Here is an 18059-nt window from a genome sequence, read left to right on the forward strand (position 1 = left end):
GCTAGATTTTGTTGCATATTTCAGCAACCGTATACTACCCCACGGTCTGAGGCGCCTGGCCCACTTGCAGCTTAAACCAGGCCCAGAGGATATGAGTCCTCTTTTCAGTCAGTTCCTGCCCTTGGCCTGCCTGAAACAGCCCTCAAAGTTTGATTCTATCTCACAAGTAGAATTGAACACCCCTGCTCTGAAGAAAATGCTTTAATCCATTTCAAACCAAGTGACAAAGAACTCTAAGCTCTAATTTATTAATTGGTATTTTTCTAAAAACCTCTAAATAGGAATCATCATGACTGGATTTTACTTGAGCAAGTTAAGAGCAGGTCCAGAACTCACTGTGAGAAAGAGAATCTGTATGTGCCCTTTATCCCATACCTTTACTCACAGTACGTCTTAGAACATGTAGGCTTCTTACATTTATGGAGCTTCATAATGTGGAATCTGATATTTTTGCTTCTTTGCTTGAGGGTAAAAAATAATTATGGTAATGACGAGAGACAGAAATAAATGAAAAAAATGTAGATAACCTATTAAGCAGTTTATCACAGATCAAGTCTTTAAAAAGCACTCTCAATTACTTGAACTGCATCACATGGCTGTTATCTGAGATAAATGTAAATACTTTGCATCTGGGCCAAAAGCCAAATACAACATAGAACCTGTTCATAGGAGAAAGCGGAGCAAAACAAGAGAAGAGAAATAGTCAGTATAAAGGGCTTTAATGGCTGCTTTAAATTTCTTCCTGATACCTAAAGAGCATGTATTATAAGAGAGTTAGTGTAGAGTGTGCTGAAAAATATCATTGAAATAGTTGTAGAAGGCAAGTTAGACAATGATGTTTTGTGGCAGATGGAATTTGTATAACTCATAAGCTGTGTTGTCCTCACATCTCCAGAGAAGTTTAATAAAACTGGCATTAATGAGAAGTGAGCTTGATCATTTTTAAAAAGGTCTCTTCTGGAGGTCTTTGTGAAGCAATACATTAGTAATGTTTCAAAAATTGTGCCTCTGAGATGGTAGACATAAGTGTAAGAGCAGTTCATGAAACAAATTTTTCATTGTCACAGTCTAAGATATAGCCGGTTGATGAAAAAAATATTAATTATTCATAAAGAATGTGATATACCCTGACTTCATAGGTCATATTACTAATAGAATCCAAATTATAAAGGATTCTCTATCTCTCCGGTATTGTCATTTTGATAGTTTAGCAAAGAGGATGGTTGCTCTTGGTAGAAATACGTACTCTGAAGTTAGGTTGTTGGAGCTTGTATTAGTAAGTTGTAGCACCTTAAAACTTTTTAACTATAAAAGTAACATATATTCAATGTAAAAATTTTGGAAAATCAAAAAAGTAGAACAAAAACCACCTGAAATCCAAATACCCAGAAATAACTACTGCTGTTATTTTTGTAGATACACTTCTATGTCATGCTTTTTCTAATATCATTGATATTTTCTTATCATTAAAATTTCTTTATAAATATCATTTATTATAAAGCTCCCTCATAAGATTATACCATAATTTATTTCCATTCCCCCAGTTGTTTTAGATTTTACACTATCTTAGATAGCAGTGGGACGATGATCTTTATATGTAATATTTCTGCCCTTTCTTTAGGATAAATTCCTAGAATTGGAAAGATTGGATTAGTGTACCATTTCAGACATAGCCAGGACTAGGGTGAGGTGAAAATGGCAGTTGCCTGGGGTACAAAATTCAAGAAGGTACTAAAAATTAAATGATCAAGATAACATTTTAATGCAATATATTTAAAAATCAAAATTAATGCCCCAAAACCCATCCATAATGAACCTGATGTAAAATGTACTAGCTATAAGACAGGTTTCTAGGTCAGAAATATATTTACTTTAGACCTTTCTGGTATATGTTTTTTTAATCCTTTGTTTTTTAGGTTTAAAACTGATTTAAAAATAAACCCTTTCCAAACTCGTTACTGGAAGGAAGAGTGTTTTTCATCTAGTAGATACCCTCATATGAGGATAAGTTAATTTATCAGAGGTGTAGAACGGGGCAGCAAACTTTCTGTAAGGACCAGATATTTTTGGCTTGGTGGGCCATAAAGTACCTGTTGCAACTACTTAGCACTACCATCGTAGTATAAAAGCAGCCATAGGCAGAGTATAAATAAATGAGTGTTATTTATAGAAATATGAAATTTAAATTTCCTATAATTTTTACATGTCACAAACTTCTGCTCTTTTTTTTTTTTAACCATTTAAGATGTAAAATCAGTTCCTAGCTCTCAGGCCATGCATAAGTGGCAGGCTGGATTTGACCATGAGCTATAATTTGCCCCTGATATAAAATATTTGCTTTGCTGTATAATTTTAATTTTTTTCACTAAATTTAACTTTATAAAATAATTTTCTTATTTTATCATAGCATATCCCTTTAATGTGGATAACAGGATGATTGGGGGGGGGGAGGTGGATGGGTTGGGGGGTTTTTTGTGTGTGTTTTTTGGTTTATTTTTTTTTACCTGAAGCTGAAAGTCTGTTTTCTGTTTTTAAAAATTGCTCTGAAAAGGATACTTTGAAAAGGCTCCCTCTTTTTTTTTCTTACATATTTAATTTTAAGAACTTAAAGAAAATACACTTAAGACAAAAGAGTATTCTTAGTAAGACACTTCAGAAATTTTTGCTCTACTAAACTTTCTTTTGTTCACAGGTGGAGACATACTACGCCTTGACACACTTTTAGATTGGTGGCGAGAAAAGAATGGTTCCTTCTGTTCCCGACTTATTATCATATTAGACAGTGAGAATTCAATCCCTTGGGTGAAAGAAGTGAGAAAAATCAATGACCAATATATTGCAGTGCAAGGAGCAGAGATGACAAAGACAATAGATATTGAAGAAGCTGACCCACCACAGCTGGGTGACTTTACAAAAGACTGGGTAGAATACAACTGCAACTCCACTAATAACATCTGCTGGACTGAAAAGGGACGCGTAGTGAAAGCAGTGTATGGTGTGTCAAAACGGTGGAGTGACTACACTCTGCATTTGCCAACGGGAAGTGATGTGGCCAAGCACTGGATGTTATACTTTCCTCGTATTACGTATCCACTAGTGCATTTGGCGAATTGGTTGTGTGGGCTGAACCTTTTTTGGATCTGCAAAACTTGTTTTAGGTGCTTGAAAAGATTAAAAATGAGTTGGTTTCTTCCTACTGTGCTGGACACAGGACAAGGCTTCAAACTTGTCAAATCTTAATTTGGAACCCAAAGTGGAATATTAATTGAGAGTTCATTCTACCAGTTATCACTAACTTGCCATTTTTTTGCATACTGTATTTTTATTTGTAAAAAATATCTTGCTACTTCTGTAGCTGCTCACAGTTTGTCATTTCTCAAGTAATTATGGTGTATGTAAGGTATTGGGAATAAGCATCATTTTATACTAAAAGTAGGTAGGGAGTCACAAATGTTGAGTTTGTAAATGCATAAGAGATGTTAAAAATAATAACAATGCACTTTGAGGAATGTTTGCATATGCCTCTGATTAGAAGGAAGACATGCGTCTTTGCTCTGCAGTGGCCAATGAAGAATTACTAATGCCTTATTTTCTAGGCATAGACTAGAGAATGTAAACCAGACAATTCGTTTACTGCTGTAAGAAAACTACCAATTTGCTTACAGAAGGCTATTTTTTGTGAACAGTAGGTTTGAGTCCAAGACCAACTGAAGAATTACAAACTCTCTCTTAGAAAAGGGAAAAGGAAGAAGTCTGCTTGAAATGAATGCAAAATTCGCTTATAGTCCATCACATTTAAATTCTTGGCTGTGACCTGTTACCAGTATGGCAGAGAAGCCCAAATGACTGCTTAGGTCAAAACATTCTTCATACAGGTAACTGTAAGAAGCTAGAGCCTACAAAATTGCTCCTTCCTGCATTGTTGGGGGCCTCTGAAAGCACTGGCAATTTTAAGTCTTTCTCAGGGTAACAATGTTTTCTTAATGAATGATGTTTTCAGCTACAAATTCCTTGCAAATAAATTGTCTTCCCTTTCAAAAAGTAACCTTATGAAAGAAGTTTAGCCATTTGTCATTGATTTAGGTGATTTTCCCTGTTGAGAACTGATTTTGATCACTATAGAGCTAATGCTCTGTCATGAAAGCTATTTTTCAGATCCCCACTAGTAGTAACAGTCTTTTCTACTGAAGGTCTAAGGATTGGAAACAGGTCATTTTTTTTCTTGTATACATGTAATGTATTATGTAAGAAAGTATTCATATTGGCAATTTTAGTTACGCATAATTGTGTGGTTGTAATTTTTAAAACTTAATTCAGTGTTTTTTCATGGATCAGGGTATCTCCTAAGAGGTAGTTTACCTCCTATTCCCTTCCAGTAATCCTTACATTCTAAGTTTTCATCTCTGAGAAATAACAAGGAGGGAGTAGAATTAAGTTGGGGGATAATCTAATCTTTGTTGTTTAAATGGTGTGATGTCTCACCATTAAAGCCATTTTTTCCAGCCTCAGAGGGAGGAAATAATGCCTCTACCATTTTCTACCTGGTAACTTGAACACTGCAGTTTTAGTTAGGAAGAAGTCAGAGTCAGGGAACTTGTGTACCACTATCTATGCAGCGTTGTTATATAGTCTGATTATTTCTGTTTTGAGTATGATTTTCCTAATGCTCTGAATAAAATTTTGTTAAAAATTAATTTTTCACAAAATGTGCAAATAACAGTTAGTGAATATTTTAGTGTATTAAGAGATAGTCATAAAAAATGTCCAAGTATTAGAGTTCATGGTTAGTTGCAGGTTGATTTAAAATTTTCCAATATTTGGTTATTTATATCAACATCATCCAAATGAAATAGTATAGTGTTTCATTACTCTTCAGAAATAGTGTAGCAGACAAGCCAAGTGTTAAAATCATGAGCTTACAGCTACAAAACACAGTTTAATTAACATTAAGACCATCTTTTAAATTCCAAGCCAGTATTGTGCAAATTAGGTTTAACAAAAGCACATCCCTTTACTGAGAAAGCCAAATATAAAAGTATATCCTTCATTCTTTACAAAGTGATACTAAGATTTTACTAAAAATCACATTCAAAGGATAGCAGACATGTTTACTGCCACAAAGCTAATATTTTGATACGTATTTTCTATAAAGTACTATTAAAATGCTCTGGGCTAAAAATGTGACTTGAGCCTATTTATTAAGTTTGATGAATTCTCCTACCCAAACAAGCAAGAAACTATAAATGACTCTTAAGAGATGGCATCCTAAATTAAAGATGGCAATTTAAAAACAAAGTATGATAAATGATAGTATGGAGAAGGAATATAACAGTAAGGATAAATTGATTGGTTGCTTTTACCTAAAGATTAAAAAACAGATCTGACAATGAGACTAATTTTCTCATGGCTTCCATTTCATTTATCTTATGTTTAGGATTAGGAAGGAGTTACTTGAAGTGATAGAAATTATGTTAGGGCAAAATTTTACCATTCCACTAAAAAGAAATAGACAACATGGAGATGTTTTTCAACATAATGTTGACTCACTTTGTTTGCTTATATGATATCTTGCTAAAACCACAAAAGACTCCCCTCTAAAAATATCTTTTTTAAAAAAGTATACACTGTTAGGTGATAAATTGAGTCAAGTTTGTTTTCTCATAATTTTTCAGTTATGCTATTTCATTCAAAATTTTGTTTTAATTTTCTCTGACTAAACTCTTCCTGGGATATTTGGATTTACCTTTGCATAGCTTTCTATCTCAACTTTCTTAATAAATATGAAGTTCTATAGAAAAGAAAATACCTTTTTTCAGAAAACCATTTTTATGAACAGTGTTTTCATAAGTTATATACTTTTTAATTAAAAAGTTACATTGCTAATTAAAATGCATTTATATTTAATGCATTAGTGGGTAGAAATTTTTAGAGTAAAATCTTCATTAAAGTCTATTTGTAAATAATACATTTTGTTTGTAAATTTTGGCTTAAATGTATTTGCTGTTTTGGGGTACTGCATTTTTTTATAGGTATTCTTTCACATTTAGAGCATGGTCTCTTTCAAAATGTTCTACATTACCTTTCCACAGGTGATGTGATAGTTAATATTATGTATGTCAGAAGAAAATGGCTTAATTTTAAGCATGTGATTAAGTATATTTGATGGTAAATGCTCAAAGGAGTTAGATCTGTCAGTACTTTTGAATGTCTCCTCTATTGGGAAGCTACTAGGCTGTCAGCTCTTTTCAGGCAGAGGCTTATATATCTTGATATTTCTGGTACACAGTTACCCAGAAGAGTGCCTTGCCTATAATAGGAGGTATTTAAAAAATATTTTTGACTGAGTGAATGAATTTAGACTCCTAAGGAGAAATTGGAGTAACTTGATTGTAAATCATTACATTTTCTGGACAGTTTTACCTTAAGTGGACATTATTTGAAGATCCTCATTAAGTTAATAATTACCAAAGACAATTACAGAATCAATGAAAGGAAAACAAATATCACATTTGTAATTAAAGAGCAATAAGGATCAAGATTAGGGAAGGAAAAACTTTTATAGGTTTGAATGAAAACATAGCTGATTTCACCAAAAAGTGACTTTTTGTGGGTTGAGTCCCTTTTCATCATGTCTTCGATATGATTCAGATTGAATCTTTCATTGATTTCCCATTAGAAACATATAGCCAGATTGGAGATATATCACAAATGGAAATTATTAAAAGAAAGTCTGACTCACGAACAAAGAAAGAATTTGGCTGTGCCTGTCAGTGACAACTAGACTGTAAAATCAGGAAAAAATGGGCCTGCAAAACATAAGCAGGTTCAGGACAAGCTAGGGAAACTAAAATTATTTCATCTTTGGAGTATCCTCACTAGTTGCAACACATAGATATAAAGTATGAAACAATGAAATTTAAGCAGCAGTTGTTTTGTGCAACTATTTTGTTAATAAAGTAATTTATGTTTTTTGTGTTATGTTAGGAAATATTACTTAGACCAAAGCTGATTTGAAATTAAAAACTATAGGCTAATCAGTAAGCTTTTTTTAATATTAACATATAAAAACCCTTTTGATTTAAAAAATCAAATTGGCCAGTCCTCTTGTGTGATGACCTCACAATATTTTTTTAAGTGTGAACTTAAACTGAGATTAAGTGGACAAGTTTAGTAAACTTTTCTTGTTGCTGTTTGGTCTGGACCTAAAAATCTTGAACTGTCTTAAATCGGTGTGACAGGGTAAGTGAGGAACATGGCATATCTCCCTAGACCAGCAGTGTTTGCTCCATGTGAAGTAAAAATATTTTTATATTAAAACATACCAATGTACTGAGCAATATTTGCATTAATTTTTAGTGTAAATCACAAGACTACAAAGCAGTTTTAATCTTGCACTAGGTCCTTTGCTCTGTTCCACTTAACTCAGAACACTGAAGATTCTCTGGACACAATTTTGGATGTTAATGATACTCTATACAGAACATTAAACAGAAAAAAAGAAATCCTTTGTCTTATGTCTTGGAAACTCAAACAGGCCAATGAACTTTTGCTAAACAAATAATTTGTTTGAATATAGATGAAATTTCATGTGGGTACTGTTTAATGCAATTTTATAATAGATATTTCTAGGTTCTTTAGAGTCCTTATACATATTGATTTCTTATTCTACACAACTAGGTTTTGGTAAGGGAAGTGGGGTGGGAGGGGATTTTTATTTGTAATCTACATGCACGTGCGTTCATACGCATTCTCACCTATTTCTCTCCTACCTAATTAGAAGAGATATTATTCTTTCTTTCCAAAACCTAAACCTTTGGATTCCTTTCCTTCTTTCCACATAAAACAACTAATTCATCAATAACAACAAAAATGACAATGGCTACCATCTATTGAATGTTTATTATGTTCTAGGCACTGTGCTAAGCACTTCTGTATGCATGGTTTCATTAAATCCTCACAACCACCTTTTGTGATGGATATACTTTCATTCTATGAATTAGAAAACTGAGGCAATGAACTTAATTTTCCCCAAATGACACAGCTATGGGTAAGAAATTGGGTCTCAAACTCAGCTTTACATCAGAGTTCATGTCGTGGGAACTCTCACATACCAAGAACAGGAAGGTTTTACTCAGGTATAAATACCTACATGCCCTTTAGAGAACTGTTTGCATATTTTGTCAAGGGGATAAACACCCGGCTGTAAGCACATAAACATGTGGAAGAGGGGCAGTTGGTCAGTATAAATACCTTTGATTATTGTACTAATATCAGCCCCACTTCTCAGCTCCTTACTTAATTTTCCAGCAGTCTCTGATGCTAGAGCCTTTCTGGGGTTGTACTGGATTGCTCAGACACACCTCCCCAGAAGCATCTTCTGCGAGGCTGCTAGGCTACTGCTTGCTTTTCTCTGCCACCCAGTTCAAACTCTTTCATCCATTTTGTCTTCTGGGTATGTGCTGAAATCTCTGGTCTGATGATAGAGCCCTGCATCTTGATGGTATAGTCACTTGTTTATTCCTTTACTATTAACGTAATGGGAACTGGAGGAGTCTAAGATACAGAGGCATGTGTTCACTCTCTTGAAACTCAGAGCCAAAGTAAATTTCATTGAGAGAAAAAAAAAACATGGTGACATTAAATTTTACTTCTGGTTTAGGATATAAAATACAAAAGAACTTTGATCTAGTGGAAACACTAGAAACATTCCAGGTTAAAATAAACATACTCTTTATTGGAGCTGCAGCAGAATAGTGTATACAAGCAAATCTAGATGAAATAAATCCCAGAGAGCAATAAATCCTTCATGAATAAGCAGAGACTGCAGCAGCTTCTATACGTGGGGCAAATGCCTGTCTGGAGTGCCGGTGTGTTAGAATCAGAGGTGCTGTGTACAAGGAGATTTTGCAGGAAAGAGGAAACCAGCCAAACTTGACAGCATTATGGGCTGGTGAGAGGGGTCTGCAAGGGCAGTAAGTACTTGACCCAACAATTCTGCCCCCTTTCCCTTGAATTTTGCCAAGAAAGTGACAGTGGAGGAGGGCCTCGTAAGCAAAGAGAGTTCATGCAGCTTTGCACATCACACTTAATTGCCAGAGTTGGAATCTAATTTGAATCCAAACTATGTAAAACAGACATTCCAGTTCAAACACTAGAAAGATCAAATTGCTCAGTATCTTGGCAGATGAGGCATGGGAGGCTAGCGATTGGGCTAATTGAAGGTGAAAATGTAATTAAAGCTTCAGCCTAGCTCTGGCTCAATTCAACTTGGGGGATTCTGAAGGATAAGTCCCTCACCTTAACCACCTACAGTGAAAGGCATGCTGTCTCTGAACAAGCACAAATTACAGTTTTCACTGTTCTTATATGCGTAATACAGAATACACTTTTTTAAAATTATAAGACATGAAGAGGGGAGGAATTGGACCCATTATCAACAGTAATCAGTCAAAAGACAGACTTATAGGTTACTAGCACACAGGAATTTTCAAGCCAAATGGTTATTCTAGGACTAATAAATATATCAGAAAACTTTAAATCATCACTGGGGTACTTGGGGTGGGGGTCAGTCCCTAGCATGGGGTGTCAGAGTGTGTGGCAGGACCCACAAAAGAAGAGCTCTCTGGCATGGGCTAAGGAGAGCATCCACACCAGGGATAGGGGAGAGATGATGGGAGATTGGTTACACAAGGACGATTTATCAAATATGAAAATATATTTAAGATGATGGGAGCAGATTCTTCTGTTGAAGAAGGGAATTGCAAACATGGAAATGGAGAGAACTAGAGTAGTCACTACCGTGTTGGATTGGAAGAGGAAGTATTAGATATAGAAGTTAATATAGATGTAAATATACTGTATAAGGAAAAGTGTGTATGTTTTTATACATATAATCCCTGGCTTTGTTTACTAAGACGGTCTGAGATTACCAGTGCCCCCATAGCAATGAACACACCTACATCCCAGATCATGGCTTCTGAATATTATTCTCCACTGAAAGGATCCAGGGCTCTTTGGAGAAATAACTGATTACTTCTGATTACTTTTGATGGAGCAGCAAAAGAACATGATGAGCCTGGAATATGTTAGTTCCAGAGAGCTGGGACAATTTGAGCATTAGGAAACTAAGTGTCCATACACACTTATATGTATTTGTATATGTATATGTATATCTATATACACATACACATACATACATCATGACTTTGATGAACAGGATAGTTATGCTAAAACAAAGGCATATTTTAAAAAATCAATAGAGGAGATAAAGTAAAATACTAAATATATGTGCATGTATATGTATGTGTGTGTGTGTGTGTTTGACTGATTCCAAAGAAAGCAGGAAAGGAAGAACAAAGAACCATTAAGAAAAATAGAAAACAAATAGCGAGATGCCAGATTTAAAATTAATCTTATATTGAATGTACATGAGCTAATGGCTTCAATTAAAAGTCAGAGATTTTCAAACTAGATCAGAGTTTCTCACCCTCAGTGCTATTGACATTTTGGGCCATGTAACTCTTTGTTGTAGGAGGTGCACTGCAGGATGTTTAACAGCATCTGTGGCCTCTACCCACAGTAGCACCATCGCTTTCCCTTCAGTTATGACAACCAAAACTGTCTCCGGCTATTTCCGAATGTGCCCCGAGGGACAAAATCACCCCTGATCGAGAACCACTTGACTAGATGAAAACCAAGATCCAACAACATGCTTTTTACCAAAAAAACCACATTAATTATAAAGACATATTTAGTTTTAAAGTAAAAGGATGGGATAACGATGCAAATATTATTTATGAGAAAGTTGGTATGACTATATTAATATCAGACAATGCAGATTTGAAAACTAAGCACACTTCCAGAAAAAGAGATATTTCATAATGATGAAAAGAATCTACCTATCAAAAGGACTTAAATGTGCATGCACCTAATAACAGGGCTTTAAAATACATGAAACATAGATTGGCAGAAACAAAGGAAAAAGGCAAAATCTATAACCATGTTGAGACTGAAACACTGCTCTTTCATTAATTGCTAGAATAACTAGATGAAAATCAATAAGGTTATGCAAGATGTGAACAACGCTTTTAACCAACTTGACCTAAATGATACTTTTAGAATATTAAGAGTCAGCAATTACAGAGTATCCAGTCTTTTCAAGTGCACCTGGAAGGCTCACCAAGATAGACCATATGCTGGGCCAGAATACAAGTGTCATTAAATCACAAATGCCTGCAACCAAACAAAACATTTTCCATGGCAACAGGAATAAATTAAAAATAAAAAATGAAAAGGTATCTACAAAAATCCTCAAATACTTTAAAGTAGCATACTTCTAGATAACTGCTGGGTCAAGGACAAAGTCACAGGGTAATTTAAAAATATTTTAAATTAAACACCAAAGTTCTTCAAAATAATTTGTTTTCATATACCCTTTCTCAGGACCAATTGGCTTTGGATGGTCAAAAAAAAGAGGCTTCATTAAAACCATTCCATTGCTTTTCTTGAATTCTTGACCATTCCCGTACACTTCATTTTTAACCTCACACTTATAGGAACGGAAAGCTAAAAAAAGCAATGTGTTACATTCAGTTTGCTATTCAGGGAGAGGTGGAAAATAAAAAGATATCCATCTTCCCTTATTTTATAAGTCCAGAAATTATTGTTTTCTTTGAATGTAGTGGGTATTAGGATGTAGAAAATTATGGTTATAACTAGCTTTTTGCAAGTAAGGTGTTTTCAACTAGAAATGATCTTACAACGTTAACTATGATGTGAAAAGGTATTGTTTTAGTGATGGATTTTGATCAAGATATTTTAAAGTTGAAACTTTTTACTTGACTTTTTGAAAATGCCATGAAATCTTATTAAATATTTTTGTCAAAAAGCTACTTATGATTCTAGTGTTCGATTGTCAAGTCAGTGTCATGTTTCACATACGTTATGCCTAGACCACATGTATACACATCTAAGAGTAATATGAATTGTTTAATTTTGCAAAATACTCGCCAGCTTCCATGTGAACTGTTGCAAATACTGCATTAATTTGTGAGTACTTCTGGGATCTTAAATTAGAGCATGTAGAGGAACAAGAAAATGGATACTTGGTGCTACTGGGAGACGATATATTCTTATACAAGAATCTAGTGCATTCAAGGCATGTTAATGGAGAGACCAGACAAGTTGACTTGTCTTTTTTCTATTACCTAAGCTCTTCCTTTGTTTGTATCCCACTGGCTCTGATGCAGTATCTATCTGCACAGGTATTGACACAACCCAGGAACTTCACAGCATTCAGATGTTGTTGCCTTTTGTTTCAAGGACATTGGGCAGGAAACATGAAGAAGCAGTTCCCTGGGGTCTGAGCAGTGTTATCCAGTGCTAAATGTGAGATCACAGGTAACCAGAGTCGTGTGTTCTTTAATGCACTTGTGTGTGTGTTTGTGATCTGCAGGCTCCCCTGTCACCATGGGCCAAGAGCAGAGTCTATCCCTACTCAGCCCTAAGAGAAATACTGATCTTTTAAAAAAACTACATCCAGACATATTAGTGAAATTGCAGGAAAAAAAGAACAAAGAAAAATCTAAAGCAACTAGCTTTTTTTTTAATGATAAATTATCTTCAAAGAGGCAAAACTGTATACTGACAACTCTACTTGAGCAACGGCAGTAAGAAACATCAAAGCACAATAGAATTATGCAATCAATACGCTGAAGAAAACAATGACCAACATAGAAGTCCACACCCAGCACAAATATCCTTCAGGAAAGAAGATGAAATAAAGACATTGTTGGGCAAAAACTTAGAGAATTTGCTACCAGCAGATCTTCAGGAAGGAATTAAGTATATTCTTTGGGCAGAAGGAAATGATAATGGCTAGAAGGTTAGCTTTGTAGGAAGGAAAGAATTCCAAAGAAAGCCATACATGGTAAATCTAAATGAACACTATGTAAAGTAATAATAATAAGCTGGGGTTTCAAGTATAGAAAGTATTAAAATAAAAAGCATATGTAAGTAATAGCATATTGGTTGTATTTTCCTGTCGAGGGGTTAAAGTACTAATTAACTTATTTCTAGGGTTAAAAAAATTGCCTAACTTTTAGACTAACAGAGAAAAAAGTGGAATTAGGGAAAAAAAAAAAAAAAAAAGCAAGAAAGGGGAAAAACCAGAACACAGAACAAGCAGGATAAATAGAAATCACAGTAAGATGGTAGGTTTAAACTCACATTTACCGTTTTAAGACTTTTAAGGATAGTACATGGGAGTATGATAGAAAAGAGTAACTGATTTAAGCACTTTAGTTTGTGCTAAGAAGTCCTCTTCAATAAGTTCCCATAAATGGAGGTTTAAAAATGCTACTTCTTGAATACTTTAGATACCTGGGGCATCAGCAAGGCCCTCTGTGTCCATCGGGTCTTTTCATCCTCACCATGAACCTGCAGGTTAGGTTCTGTATACCCAACTAGGCAGTAAGGATTGCCTGAGGTTGCTCAGATAGTAAGTGACCAAACAGGATTCAAAACAGTTCAAACTCATCCCAACCCGAACATATATCCCACGACACAATTCCTACCATTTAATAAACAGGGTTTGGTCAAGTTGTTTAAATATATCTTAAGTTCTTAACTGCCCAGAAGAAACAGATGGACAAATATTTTGCAACAAACTGAACTTTTAAAAAGTAAAATTCCTGAGATTCTTCAAGTTAAATAGATCTTTAAAACAAATGTACCAAACTTAGCCTATAGTCCTGTGCAAAGCTACTCATATTCAAAGCAAGTATTTATGGAGATGCTATGTATCCTATATTTTTCCATTTTGTGGCCCACACTGCATATGCACTTCAGTTTCTACTTAGATCTTCATTTAATTCTGCCAAGAATACACATTTATTTCTTGTTAAAAGTAGTTTTCATTTCTGAAATGATTTATACCGGAGGACAATGTAATTACATTAGAAGACATTTTAATTTGCAAATTCATTTCCAGCCAAGATTTGTGCAAAATAAAATCTAATTTATGCCAGAGAATATCAAACTTGCTAATCAATTCTTTTTTAATGACTTCCAGGAAGAAACTGGTGTTGGCTATGATTCTTGACATAGCACTGTTATCTTCCAACCATATTGCTTTTTAAAAGTATTCAATCTATTTTTATGCTCTTTCAGAAACAAGGATTGAGTTATCTATTTACCACAAAATGAGAACTTTTCTGCTCAAATGGTAAAAAGGGAAGACTTTGATTGTTTTCCTTCAAGTCACTTATTTCCAGGTACACTCACTTTTATTTCCATCACTTCTTTACTGCTTGATCCCTAATGCCTTCTATACTGATCTGTTAACTGTGTTTTAATATTATTCAATATAATGCTGGAGTGATTGTAGGAGGGTGAGTCAAAAATTATCCACACTCTGGTTACATTAAAACTTCTGTAAATTCTACAGCCAGAGTGCGGATAATTTTTGACTCACCCTCGTAGCTTGTCCCAAGACCATTACAAGAGAACAAGTTGGCAAAAAACAAAAATCGTCACTAGAAAAGATAAATTGATGACACACTGGACCTTAAACTCTGTTTCTAATGGAAATTCCCATGCAGTAGATGAAAAGTTATTAGAAAACATGAACTGCCTCATTAACTTCATGCCCAAGTTCTATCAGCAATTGACTTTGAATGCCTATGTTCATCATTTATGAGATCTTACCATTCTTTATATACATTTAAAATTAAGCTTTATAAGATGAACTAGCTACATGGTGATGCTCACTGCATCATCTATCTAAAGCACCATAAGGAATAATTCACAGAGAAGAAACATAAAGCTGATGAGCCAGTATTGTTTTGTGATACAAATTAGTAATTGTTAAAGTCAAATGTGGCAGCTATAATTGCCACTCTATCTGAAATGACCTTAAAAATTGCCAACATATCATTAAGATACTTTTGGAAAATCAAGGTAACACTGCATCTTTCAGCCAAGGTTTCTGACAATACTGTAGTGAGGCCATCTGCATCACCAACATATTTGTCATTGACAGAAAGATAACAGATTTGGAAATTGCTGCACACCAAAACAAAGCAGATTAACGTGAGCCGCAGACATTCAGTTTACCAAGTGGGTTCTATCATGCCAATTCTACAGACTCAGTAAATAATCCACTGAGCTTTGTAGAGCTGCTTAGAATAGTTTTTTCCTTCTGATAGAGAGCCATATTTTTAAAAAGGAAGTAGAAAACTAGGTTTTAAACATAATTTTGTTAGTTTGCTTATAGTTGGTGGTGGGACAAAACTGTTAAGGCTAGCTTTGCTGTTACGGAACGAAGCTAAAAATAAATTTCCAGAAGCCAAGTTGATTTAGGAGATATTTTTTACTTTACCCCTAGAGGATAGCTAACATTGGCTAACATGCCAATCTCTTGTTGTAAGCCTTAATATATGTTAACTCATTTAATCCTTTCAACAATTCTGTGAAGGAGGTACTATTATTATCAATATTTCAGGAATGAGAAAATGAGACAGAGGGAAAAATAAATCACCGGGATCCCTCAGTAGGAAAGGGAAGGATCCCATCTAAGTGGTCTGTCTAATGTGCTCTCTCTTCAGTTGAAGTGTTCACATAGAGTTTAAAATGTTTTCTTTCATCGAAGTCACAGAATAATATTTGGAGGAATTCTAGTACGTGCAGGAAGCCTCAAAGAATATTCAAAATGGAGCCAATCATTTTTTTTTTTTTTTGAGTTAGGCACTAGCTGCTGATTTATTGAAAACATTTGCAAGAACAGATTAAAATTGCAAATACATCACTCCTCACATGCTTTTATGTCGTCATACATATGCATACATTATAAACATGAGGTAGGATTTTGTTCAATTTCTTTTTTAAATACTTTAAAAATTAAAGCAACACTCGGCTTTACTTAAAAAAGGGGAAAAAAAAGAAACCAAAAAAGAAAATTATTCTTCAACTACATGCAGAAAGCTGGAAAGGGCCAGTCCAGGTAAAGAAGCACCAAGAAACAGATTTGTCAATAAAATTAGGATGCACATTTTAAAGTTGGGGGGGGAATTTAAATAAATGTAAACATCCTTGTAAAACTTAGAATGCATGTTTGGAACATGAAGGATGAACTTGCATGTCAAGGGACTTCCCAGGTCTTCGTTTACTTACGGCTTGGCTTGTCACTATCTTCTAAGCAAACCTAAAGAAAGGATGAGGCTGGACTGCGCCATCTGAAACACAAAGGGAATTTCTACTCTGTGGAGATCTGCCTCTTCCGCATCCATAAAGGTTACTGTGTACTTCACTGTCCGAGCCATCAAAATCCCAGTGTCAGATGTGTCTACTACTGGCTGTCTGAAGTATGCGTCCGCTGCAGCACCCCGGACACTAGACAGGTTAACCCCGTAGAAGCACTGCTGGTACCAAAAGTTGGCTCTGGAGTGGTGTTCCACATACAACTGTTCATCAGAAAAGGGGGCCAAGTGGATGTCACTGAACGTGGGGAACATCATTCCATTTGCTTTCAGCCACTTTTTGGAATGAAGGTAACTTTCCAACATCCTTTCATTGAACAACACGTATCCCGTTGGTTCTGAAATGGTCACATCTACAGCCTCAGGAAGTGAGATTTCTTCAGTTTTTCCTGGCAAAACAATTATCTTGTCTGAAAGGTGGTTACTTTTCACTAGCACCTCAGCATATTGTGCTACTGAACCGGCCTCAGCTGCATAGACTCTCCAAGCGCCGGCCTGTACAGCAAAAAATGACAGTATTCCTGATCCACAACCAACATCTACAACGACTTGATCTCTAAAGTCAGTGTGGTTCTGGAGGGTGGCTCTGTGGTAAGTGGCTGTTCTCATAAAATCTTGCATCATATTCTGCTGCTGGGAAAGGCAGCCATAAAACTGGAAGTAGTGTACGGCAGACGCCTCTTCTGTCCACTGGCTGAACACCGAGTATTCCTTTTTCTCATGTCGGCATCTTTTCAAGGTATTTGAAAATGCGCTCCGTTCAGCATGAGACTCAAACTTCAGCAAAGCACTGTGGTAGCCCAGAGTAATCAAGATGGACTCCTTCCCCATACAGCAATATTCTGTGTCTCTGTTGAGTGAGCATTTGAAGACACAGACGCCATCAGCTCACCACCAACCTACCAGAAGAATCTGGAGCCAATCATTAATTGGATTAGCGGACCATCAGTGGGTTTTCCCTCTCTAACAGAAGACTGACCTGCAGACTTTCAGCCATGTAAAGTCTTGCTCGGTACTCTACTTTACATCATTTAATCCTCACAACTTTATAGACTACAATGGATTTATTATCTTCATTTAGATCAACACATGATGTGGACTTTTGTGAACATGAGGTCAGAGGGCGCTACAAATATTCTGAAAATGGCAAGGGTTTAACATAGTTCTACATCCCTTTTATATATTTGTGAAAAGTTTTTCCTTAAAAATCTGAGACTTCAAATGTCAATAGTTATTTTGATCGTCTGTTCTATAACAAAGTTTTTCTTTTTAACTGAAGAATAGTTGATTTACAATATGGTGTTAGTTTAAGACATGTGGCAAAGTGAATGAATCAGTTGTGTGTGTGTGTATTCTTCTCTGTTATTACAAGATATTGAATATAGTTCCCTGTGTTATACTGTAAATCCTTATTATTTATATACTTTATATATAGTGGTGTGTAACTATTAATCCCATAATTCTAATTTATGCCTCCCCCTACCCCTTTCCCCTTTGGTCACCATAAGTTTGTTTTCTATGTCTGTGAGATGGTTTCCATTTTGTAGATTCATTTGTATTATTTTTTTTAGATTCCACATATAAGTGATATAATATTTGTCTTTGTCTGGCTTACTTCACTATGATAATCTCTAGGTTCATCCATTTTAACAAAGTTTTTCTAACATAGAGAGGTTAATACAGGAGATAGATGGAGTAATGTTAAGATAATGTGGAAACCGGGTTGGTTCATAGTCTGTTTTTCCAAGCCAAGGGGATTTGAAATTGCAGAAATAGAGAAAGGAGAAGAAAACACCCTCAGCT

At 35.2% G+C, this 18059-nt stretch overlaps 2 protein-coding genes across 5 annotated transcripts in view; one reads left to right on the top strand and one right to left on the bottom strand.

The window, feature by feature from the left end:
- The window catches only part of TMEM168 (transmembrane protein 168), a 49859-nt gene extending 41896 nt beyond the window's left edge, over positions 1-7963 (top strand). For all 4 annotated transcript variants that reach the window (XM_057731575.1, XM_057731574.1, XM_057731573.1 and 1 more), the window contains one exon: positions 2693-7963. In XM_057731575.1, coding sequence (XP_057587558.1) covers positions 2693-3240 — 548 coding nt within the window. In that variant the 3' untranslated portion in view covers positions 3241-7963. The remainder of the gene's footprint in view (positions 1-2692) is intronic.
- Positions 7964-16184: 8221 nt separating this feature from the next.
- Positions 16185-17988, bottom strand: LOC130851856 (histone-arginine methyltransferase CARM1-like). Its single transcript, XM_057732558.1, has 2 exons — positions 17976-17988; positions 16185-17143 (listed from the first exon to the last, which is right to left on the bottom strand). Exons 1-2 carry the CDS (start codon positions 17986-17988, stop codon positions 16185-16187), a joined length of 972 nt encoding a protein of 323 aa, XP_057588541.1.
- Positions 17989-18059: the final 71 nt, after the last annotated feature.

The sequence above is a fragment of the Hippopotamus amphibius genome, chromosome 4, assembly GCF_030028045.1.
Source record: "Hippopotamus amphibius kiboko isolate mHipAmp2 chromosome 4, mHipAmp2.hap2, whole genome shotgun sequence".
Taxonomy (NCBI): domain Eukaryota; kingdom Metazoa; phylum Chordata; class Mammalia; order Artiodactyla; family Hippopotamidae; genus Hippopotamus; species Hippopotamus amphibius.